We start from the raw sequence: 11,009 nt of genomic DNA on the forward strand, positions 1-11,009 counted from the left end.
CGACAATATATTTTTAATAAAAAAAAAAAAAAAAAATTTACCGATAGAAAAAAATGTCAAACTATTTACCCAAATAGTAGAAAAGAAACAATGATAGACATGATAGATTTCTACCTCTATAAAATAAGATTAAAATTTTGTTATTTTGTGTAAATAATTTTTCTTATTTTTCTATTTTTGAAAATACCTTTAAAAACTAAATTAAAAATATTATTGAAAATTTAACTTAATTTCTTTCTTCTTCTTTTTTTTCTTACATTCCAAATTTACCTCTCTTTTTTTCCTTACATTCCAAATTTACCTACTTTAAACTAAAATTTCAAAAAACAAAATTAAAAGAATGAAAATCAAACTCAACACTTTATTCATAACCTCAATTTCCTATTTCTTTAGTTTATTTTATGTAAAATTTACTAATTATTATTTAAAAGATAATTGAATTAAAAAAATTGTCTCAATTTGTTACTTCTTTCATTCCATATTTACTTACTAAAATTTACATTTTGAAGATAATTAAATGAAACTTAACTCAATAAACTCAAAATTGGCACTTAATCGAAATTGTAAAATGTTCATAAAATAGTATAACTTACTTTCTAGATTTTAAAATCGATCGGTACAAATTTATATAACTCAAATTTTGAAAAGAAAAATAACATTGCAATACAACTATAATTGTATAGCCACGAAGAAAAAGGTAGAAAAAAAGAACGACCAACGTAAATTCAAATTTAACAACTTTGCATTAAACAACTATGCTAAATACAAATTTAGACCCCGTTTAAGTCTATATTCTCTCATTTTCTTATCATGATTTGTATATTTCTCAAGTAAAAGTATTGAGTTCTTAATCAAATTCTAAAATAAAAAACAAGTTTTTAAAAACTACTTCTTTTAGTTTTCAAATTTTGCCTTAGGTTTTATAAACATGGATAGAAAGTAGATAAAAAACAAAAAAAACCTAGATATAGAGGGATACTCGTAAGTTTAATTTAAAAAAAATAGAAATTAAATATAAAATGGTTATCAAACGGGACCTTAATAATTCAACTAAACAACTTCAAGTTAACTAAGACTATATACAACTCTTTACTTCGAATATTTCCTAAATAATTAAAGAAAACTACTTTAGACTAAACAACCTCTTGCCACAGAAAATATTTAATAGAGAAGACATATATTCTTAATCGATAGGAATACCTATTTTTGTGAAAAATTAATAAAATGAGACCTGATATGAACAGATTGTAAAGTCAAAATTTTGATTAATTATTTGTCGTACTTTTTTGGAAATCCTTGCTTATCTTTCTTTTGCTTGGCATCGAAAAAGATGTTTATGAACCAGCTAATGAGAATCCGATTTCACATGGATTTCTTTTTTCCTTTTTTCCTAAGAACAAAAATTAAATATATGCTGAGGCTGGAATTTTCAAAATACTTTTTGCGTCAAGGAAAAAGAAAATACACGTGGAAACTCATTAAAGCTGCACGTGATTGGGCGGTTACATTCACGTGCTTATGTGTTAAGAACTTGAGAAGGGAGGGAGGGACCACTTCGTATCCAAGTTAGAGGGCTTAATCTCCGCCGTTGCATTTGCAGTTGAAGGATGCGGCAACATAACCGCCGTTCGATCCCATTGCTTCAGATTAACATTGCCCCGACACCTGTCTCTTTTAATTGTATTTTTGTTCCGTCTTTTACGTCACTTGTTTACGGTTATTTCATTTCTATTAACCAACCGTCTGAAATTCAAATATTTTAATAGTATGGGGTGTTCATGGTTTGAGTGAGTTGAGTTGAAATACTTTTTAAATCTAATTCAATTGTTGGAGTTATAAATCTTATTAAAAAATGAATCCAACCCAAATATGGGTTGGTTCGGATTAATCAAATCATTTATTTAAAATTTTATTATAAAAAGAAGCAAAACGTAAATATGTAAAAATCTAATTGAATTAAGATTAACAACTCAATTTCAATTTATATAGTGAAAATCTTCTTTCTAAAGTACAAAGAAACTACTTTTAAGAATTGTTAAATAATAAATTATTTAAAATCAATATATGTATAAATAATTGTGTTAATAAAAAATATATTTTAAAGTTAATAATAAATTCGGGTTGGTTTGATTTATATCAGATGAACCCATGAACCAACCCAATCCATAAAATTTACCCAACCCAACCTAAACCGCAAGATTGAGTTAAGTTGATCGATTTTTTTTGAGTCATCGGATTTTTTGAACACCCCTACTCCACTTCTAATCTAATGTGATGACTGAGTAGTAATTCTCAAATTTTAATTTAATGATATGCTCCATAATCCAATGTATATGGATTTTTAACTACAACTGAGTGGAAGTAAAGGATTGATGAGCTTGATTCAGTCGTATTGACATGATAACCGTTCTTAGATATTGAAGATTCAATTTTCCAATCCATAGTTATTCTACTAAAAAAAAGAATTTATAAACTATATACTTTAAAGTTACATTTAGGGGACAATAATTTTGTCTAAAACTATATATAATGTGTCTTTTAATTTTATAAAGTTTAGAAACTTCATTATGTACAATTCCAAGATTTTGATTACTTACTAAGAATAAAAATGAACTTGGAATCAGAACGAAACACGATTAGAATAAAAATGTTATTCCTTTCACGTTGTGTATCAGGAATTATCTAGATTTAAAATCAATATATCTCATTAAAGAAGACAATTAATGTGCATGCTAATTTTTTATTCTCGTTATCGAAGATAAACATAAGGTTGGATCTCAAAATTAATTTGCAATGAGTCATTTTTTTAATATGTTAATTTGGGTATCAAGAAAATTTGTAGGATATTAAATCCTAGGTAGGTGGAACCTATGATCTCTTAGTCCTTTATCAAAATCATGCTCTTTATTTACTACTAGGTCAACCCATAATGATTAATTTGCAACGAGTCATAAAATTCATGTATCAATAAAAATTGTAAGGTATCACTATCTTTTTAATACGAGATCCTCAACACTCAATCTTTTGAAGTAAGGTCATGTTTACTAAATCGTAATGAAAATTGGTGTAATCGAAATGAGATTTCATTGATGGATGAATCGTGATCGCAAATACAATTGAATTGCTTTTGATCGTGTTTACTTAGAATTATGAATTTGTCGCATTTCTTTGTTACCATTACCGTTATTGTTACCTTTTGATCCTATCGATAATAGTACCGGTAACGGTAACGGTAATAGTAAAGTAAAAGTAATAATAAATGTAACAAATTGATAATTTTCATACTATTATGGTAACAATATCTGTAACGATAATGTAATGGTAAAGGTAGTGGATCCCACATGATTTTCAACCACAATGAGATTGAACATATTTTATTTATCAATCAGATTACACGATTTGATTACAAATTTTATGGCGAGTTCCACATCTCATTACGATTATGGAAAGTAGACAAACTACAACAAAAGTAATCAATTGAGACTCACTTTTTATATTACCGTTGATAGATTACTTTTCGACCGATGTAAACATGACCTAAATGTGAAAACAAATAGTTTAGTAAGAGAAAGTTGTAGTATAACCTATTAGTGTGTAAATATGGAGTCGAAAAGGTTAATTTGATTGTAATTAGTATTGAAAATATGTAATATACATTGAAGAGAAGAAATGTCATTAAATAAGAATAGAAAAAGAGTTTGGGTATGGGGAAGTGTAATAGAAAAATGTTCGGTTTGACAAAAAGGTGAAATTAATTTGCATATGATAGTCCATATCGGAAAATAAAATGTAATAAAAGGGGATGGGGAAATTGGGAGTGGGTAGGAGTTGTTAGAATGAGGGAATGAAATTACGTATTTCGAATTAAAATAAAAACAAAGGGGAGCATTTCGTAAGAACTAGATGTTTATGGGTTAGGTTGAAAGACTTTTTAGACCCAATCCAATTGTTTGAGTTGTAATTTTTTTCAACCCAAATAATATTTATTAAAAAATGAACCCAACTTAACCCAATCATGAAATATCTGGTTGGATTGGGTTGGTTTAGGTTAATCGGATTATTTATTTAAAATTTTATTTTAAAAAAAAGCAAAACATAAATATGTAAAAGTCTAATTTAATTATTTTCATATATTGAAATAAGATTAACAATTCAATTTCAATTTATATAGTGAAAAATTTCTTTCTAAAGCGTAAAGAAACTAGAGTTGTTGAAGAATTATTAAAAAAATATTGGAATTAAATAAAATTAAAATCAATATATGTATAAATAATTGTGTTATAAGTAAGAAAAAAAATATATTTTAAAGTTAATAATAAATTCGGGTTGGTTTGGATTAGTTTAGAATATATTAGGTGAACCCATAAACAACCCAACCCATAAAATTTTCATTTATTTGAACCCAACCCAACCCAAAGAGTTGATAACCCAACCCAAACCGCACGGGTTGGATTGGGTTGATCGATTTTTTCGAGTCATCGGATTTTTTGAACACTCCTAGTAAGAACCATGTCAGCTTTTGGAAAAGATTTTACCATGGATAACCCAAATTTCATGTCTAAAAAAAATGTTTTGATCCTAGTTCTTGAAAGCAAGGATGTATAACCTTTTAATTATTTGTGTCCATCTCTTGTGTAATAATTGTTGGCTTCCTTTCAACTAATCTAATATCAATAATATTCTATTATTCTCATATGTTAGGGTTCTCCTCTTACTCTCTACTTGTTCTCTACTTGTGATCACCGCTCTAAAAATAGAAAAAACGTGGTAAGTGTTTTTGACATTAACAAAAGGTTATTCTTCATCGTTTTTTCAAAATCCAACTAAACGATATGATTTTGGTTCTGAAATTTTGGTCATTTGTACAATATTATCTTCAAGAAATTGACTTGGACCCATTTCGATAAAGTTTATGTTTATTGTTTTTCATTTTTCAAGAAATTGACTTGTTTGATAACTATTCCCGTTCTTATTTCTAATTTCTTAAAATTTGCAAAAACTGCAACATGTTTCTTTTCTAGTTTATATGATAAAGTAATGGTTTTAAATGGTAAAACTGCTGTAAAATATTTTTAAGTATAGCAAAATGTATTGTTTATTGGTCTAGATGTTTATTATAGTCTATCTCTATTAAATAATGACATTTTGTTATATCTATAAATAGGTTGATTCATCTTTCTTTATTTAAAAACAATCCTATATATCATTGTTTTGGCAAATTTAAACGGTGGAAGTCTTGGTTGAGTTGGTGGTATTGTGCTCAATATTTGTTCTTTTTCCTAATTAATATTTCTTTCGTGTTTTAATTTTTCTATATTTATATATTAGTTTTACTTTTAGTTTTGAAATTTACAATATTTAAATTTATAAATCATTTTAATTTTTAATAGATATATTAAAATAGTTTTTAAATTTTGAATTTCAAATTTTGCAATATGCTTATATCATTTTTATTTTAAATTTTTACTTTTAGTATATTTGAACACGTCAGAATGTTACAATATATAAATTTTATTTACTAAAACATTCATTTAGCTTCACTTTAATACTTTACAACTATGACATTTATATAAAAAAAAATATAATTGAGTTAGATCTAAGCCAACATGCATAATTTACGATAAATGACTTGAGTGAAAAATAATATTAAAAACCAAATTTAAGTAATATATGAAGACGTGTATTTGATTATGTAAATATTTTATAATTATTTTTATATTTTAATATATATATTTTTTATTTTACATAATTAAATTATGTCCAAACTATAAAACAAAACGAAAAGTAAGAGGAAAAAAAATATACAAGAAACGAAAAATAATAAAGAGTTATCAAACAATTTTATGTTTATATTTTTTTTTTCAAGAAACAAGAAACAAAAAACAAAAATAGTTACCAAGCATATTCATATTTCTAATTTCTAAAACAAAAAACAAAAAACAGAAATGTTATCCAACAAACTCATTCAATTCTTAATTAGAAAATTTTTTGGTTGATTGAGATTACATATTATTCATTATTCATTTTTTAATATTTGATTGGGTAAGAGAATCTAACTTCTAACTCGAGATGAAAAGGTTGATTTTTAAAATTAATTGAAGTAAGAGTGTGCGGTTAGAGTTGGAAGGTGAAAAGGTAGAGTGCATTAGAGGTAAAAGGCAAGTCTTAGTTGTAAGTTTTCTTATATGTATATATATATAAAGAAAAACACTTGAAAGCAGTTTCACTGGTACACTCAATTAAAAGCTGCCACGTGTTGCTTTATATTTTTGAAAAAAAGAGATTAAAAATTTATTTTTTTATGTAGATAAAAGAAGGAGTATGGATGCACTTAAGTATTGTGCATATATAAATACCCCACCACCACCCACTACCACCACTAGTTGTAAACTCTCCTATTCCTCTGTCTCAGAAGATCAAGAAGAAGAAATGGCAGACGAAGCCACAACAAACTGCATCGATATCCTCCTCGCTATCTTGCTGCCTCCTCTTGGTGTTTTTCTCAAATTTGGCTGCCAAGTCTGATCTCTTTCTTCTCCTTCTTCTTCTTCTTCTTCTCTTCTTCTTAATTTGTCATATCCTTTAATTTCACCCTCTTTTTACTTAATTTTTTAATATTATTCATGTGCTTCCAGGTTGAGTTTTGGATCTGTTTGGTCCTAACTTTCTTTGGATACATCCCTGGCATCATTTATGCTGTTTATGCCATCACCAAGTGATTCTAATCGCTTCTCTTTTCAAAGTCAGTTTCTCCCTCTCTTTCTCGTTCAATAACTATTCTGTTTTCAAAATCCAAGTCAAATTTTAAAAACTAAAGGTATAAAACTAGTTTTTAATTTTGGAATTTGGCTTGAATTTTGAAAACAAAATGGACATCTTAGTAAATTATTAATTGGGTTTAATTTTAAATTTGAATTTATGTTCATTTCAGAGGTGTGGGAGATATAGGGAAGAAATTAGCAAGGATGATGGAAGAAATTGGAAACTCACCAACACTCCCTTGTTTCTCATATCTTTTTTTATGCTTTTTCTTCTCTCTGTTTTGTGTGTTGTCTGTGTGATCCCATCAAATTAGACACCTTACACAATTTCTGTTGCTATTTTTTTTTTTTTTTTTTTTTTTTTTGTAATCTGTAATTTTTATTATTTTGGGGTAATTTAATTATGTGTTGTTGCTGTTGTTGTATTGATTGAATTGAATTGGTTGATGTAAAGAAGAAAGAGGATAAAGACAAAGGTTGTTGAAGAATTGGAATTTGTTGAGTGTGGGTTACGTTTCTTTCTTTCTTTCTCCAAAAGTTCCAACTTTATGCTCTAACTTCCTCTTTTTTCATCCCTAATATTCTATCTAATTAACATTTTTTTATGCAAAAACAATATAATTCAATTGTCATAAAATTTTTAATATCGAAAATTTGACCTTCACTCTATAAAAATTTAAAATTAAAATCACGTTGTTTTGTTATAGCAAAATAGTTTATCACTACAAGATCTAGCCTATACGATTTGTTTCACTTTTACACGAATCTCTTAGTTTTATTTAATCTCTTCTCTATGCAATCTTTTGATTTTTATTACATAGCTAAATTTGTGTGCTAATTCATCTTTAAATGGAACAAATGAGAGAAGTGGATAGCTCGAACTCTTATTAAACGTTAAAGGACTAAATCTAAACTAAATTATAAATTTAATTCTATCGATTCCTTTTTAAAAACTTTTAATTTTATGTTTAATATCGTAACAACAAACTCAATTTTGAAAAGTTGATACTAAACATTATCATTTAATCTAAAATCAAAACCATAATTATTAGCTATGTAACTAACCTTCACCCACTGTCGGTACATTATTGTGAATTATAAAATATGGAAAATCACAATCCTGAATGCCTTTAGATAAGATTTTATGAATTAAAAATAAGGTATCAAATTCTAATTCCAATTCCAATGCTCAAATAATGTATTTGATTCACTTTAACTTTTCCCAGAAATGGGATTCAAAGACAACAAAAGTGAGCTCAGCTCTGATCACATAGACTTTGAATTTTGAACAGTAAGTGTAAATCCATTTTCACCTTAATCTTTTCAAGTTCAACACTTAAATTAGAAAAATTGAATAATCAACTTTTAAAAGGGTAGTTAATATCTTATCTATTGAATTATATTTAAATTGACTTTTTGTCATTATAATTTAAGTATATCATTATGACACAATTAATCATGATATATCACTTGCATGAATGATATACTTTATATAATTATATATTCAGACATGTCTGTTGATATATAAATAGAGATGAAATTAGAATAATAAAAAAAAATTCACATTTAAATTTTTTTTTGCCATATTTACAGTTTTAGAAAATTATTCCTACATTTGCAAATAACTTTTTGCCCGTCCATTACAATTTTTGAAACGCATTTGATGGCTCTAACTTATATTTCAAAATTCCTATTTTATCTCATTGCATCTTAACTTTTCACATTCTAAATAAAAAAATTATTTTAAAAGCTCCCTTAATTTTAAATTAAGCGTAAATCTAAGAACTCAAGATACTAAATTAAGATAAATGAATTATTTTCACCATATCTCACCACACAATTTTTTTTTGACAAGCTGTCATTGCTAGTTTCGTTTTTGTTCTAAATCAAAAGTAAATCCCTACATATTTCTTACTATGGTACAACCGCATCATGACTTTGGTTCCATCATCTTGGAATTAAAATGAAATAATTTAGAGCTTGTTGATAACCATTTGATTTTTTATTTTTGTTTTTGAAAATTAAGTTTGTTTCATCTACATTTTTTACAATAATTTGCATATTTCTTAAGTATAGTGGTTAAATTCTTAGTCAAATTCTAAAAACAAAAACAACTTTTTGAAAACTATTTTTTAATTATCAAAATTTGGCTTAGTTTTTTAAACCATTGGTGAAAAGTAGATAACAAAGTAAGAAATTTGGAGGTGGAAGTAATGTTCATAGGCTTAATTTTCAAAAACAAAAACAAAAAACAAAATGGTTACCAAACGGAGCATCCTTTCCATTTTTCAAATATGATTGTTTTAACGTGAAGGTCATGTTTACCAATCTGTAATCAAAATTGGTGTAATCATAATAGAATTTCATTGATGGATCAGTCTTAGTGAGTCTCCTTTGTAAACATAATCGAATTGGTTTTGATCACGTTTACTTTATGCGTTTTACAAATGTAATATGATTACAATTGAGGCCGTTTATTTTGCACTTGTAATTGAATGAATAATGTAATCTTACCATTACTATTACCATTTAGATTCAATTGGTAATAGTATATGTAATAATAATAACGGTGACAGGTTCACAATTCTCCTACCATAACAGTAACAATATCTATGACGGAACGACAATGGTAATTGAGAGCAAAAATTGAAAAATATTTCAAAAATATCTGAAAAAGCTAGGGGATTTCACGTAATTTTGTAACGCAGTCTAATTGATTTCTTTCAACTCTGTAATTGGATTGCATTTATTGATTACAAATTTGACAGTGGGCCCCACATTACATTACAACATATGTAAACAACAAGTATAATCGAATGGAGCCCACTATTATCATTGATGGATTACGTTTTGAGGGTAATAAACATGACCAAAATACTATTTTAAGCCTGGTTTAATAATGATTTATTTTTCTAAAATTAAATTTATAAGCACTATTTTTATCACAATTAAGTTTTTATGTTTTGTTATACACTTTCTTCAAATATTTTGAAAGACTAAATCAAAATTTCAAAATAAAAAAGTAGTTTTTGTTTTTAAAATTTTACTAGGAACTCAAGCCATAATTTGAAATTTGGAAAAAACAAGCATAAATTTGAAAAATAGGAAAACTAATACAAAATTGATATTAAATGGAGTCTTATTGTTATGGGTGATTTTGAACCGAAGCATATAATTGACAGAAAATAAGAATAAAAGCAACAAGGTCAATAAAATAACAAGGTTTGGGCCAAAAATAGCACCCTAGGCCCAAAATGAACCTAAGGAAGAGGATTAGTTCAAGTCAAAGCGCAAATTGGTTTGTTTGGACCTGACCAAAACCAAGACCGAGGCTAACCTTAGCAAAGTAGCTAAAGGGCATGTCCCACACATTTTCTGTCCCAAGGCATTGTCTTAAGCCCATCTTAGGTCTATAGGGAGATGCTTGGCCTCGGCTACCCTAGCAAAATAGCTAAAGGGGCATGCCCCATGCATGCCCCGACCCAAAGCATCACCTCTAGGCCTATTTTGGGCCTAAGGGGAAATGCGTGTTTGATAGGTTATCTAATTATCCTAAGGCGACTCTAGAACCCTAGGGACCAACCTAGATCAACTTTCTCTATAAATACATCATTATAATTTCATATGAGGTAATTTGAGTCCTACCCTCAAACTTTCTAGCTTCCATACTCTTTTACTCTCTGTCTTGAGCATCGAAGTGTCTGTGGCAAGCACCACACCAGTATGCAGGGTTTCTCTTTTATAGGCCAAGTTTTAGTTTTACCCTACATACTTCTTTTAGAACAAACAATTGCAGGGTTAGGGATTAAACCTCCAACCTATTGGGAAGGAGTGCATATCAATACCATTGAGCTAAGCTTATTTTGACTATAGTTTATATACTTTAAAGACTATAGTTTGAGTTTTTTAATTTTTTTTTTAAAAATGGGCTATTTTAACCGATGGTTATAAAATTTTAACTATAGTTCATGGATATAATGTCGTCCCAAAAGTATAGATATTGTTGGGAAAGGAGGGAGTTTTGTCCCATATTGAAAAATTAAGCACTGTCAAGAGGGTATAAATTTCAAGGCATGCAAGAGGAATTTCTAGATTGTGGTTATGGTGGAAGTTGGATCTTTTCCCACATGTTTTCACAGGCACGTAAAAGGAAGTAACTTTTTATTACCCCTCCATTTAAATTTTTACATTTTTTATCAAAACATTTCCAGTAAATTAGATCCATAATTGTTGGATCTAATTAAATAT

General features: G+C 27.6%; 1 protein-coding gene across 1 annotated transcript; it reads left to right on the plus strand.

The window, feature by feature from the left end:
* The first annotated feature begins 6,332 nt into the window (after positions 1–6,332).
* Positions 6,333–7,249, plus strand: LOC120071513 (hydrophobic protein LTI6B-like). Its single transcript, XM_039023836.2, has 3 exons — positions 6,333–6,519; positions 6,636–6,742; positions 6,932–7,249. The coding sequence occupies exons 1-2, from the start codon at positions 6,430–6,432 to the stop codon at positions 6,717–6,719; spliced, it is 174 nt and encodes a 57-aa protein (XP_038879764.2). The 5' UTR covers positions 6,333–6,429; the 3' UTR covers positions 6,720–6,742; positions 6,932–7,249.
* The last annotated feature ends 3,760 nt before the right edge of the window (positions 7,250–11,009 follow it).

Source organism: Benincasa hispida, chromosome 2 (assembly GCF_027475165.1).
Source record: "Benincasa hispida cultivar pf3 chromosome 2, pf3_genome.v1.1, whole genome shotgun sequence".
Classification (NCBI taxonomy): domain Eukaryota; kingdom Viridiplantae; phylum Streptophyta; class Magnoliopsida; order Cucurbitales; family Cucurbitaceae; genus Benincasa; species Benincasa hispida.

Bases quoted from the DNA above. Each gene is read 5' to 3' on its own strand.
- LOC120071513 (XM_039023836.2), top strand. From the start codon at position 6,430: ATGGCAGACGAAGCCACAACAAACTGCATCGATATCCTCCTCGCTATC. The intron at 6,520-6,635 runs GTCTGATCTCTT...ATGTGCTTCCAG, and splicing joins TTCTCAAATTTGGCTGCCAA to GTTGAGTTTTGGATCTGTTT.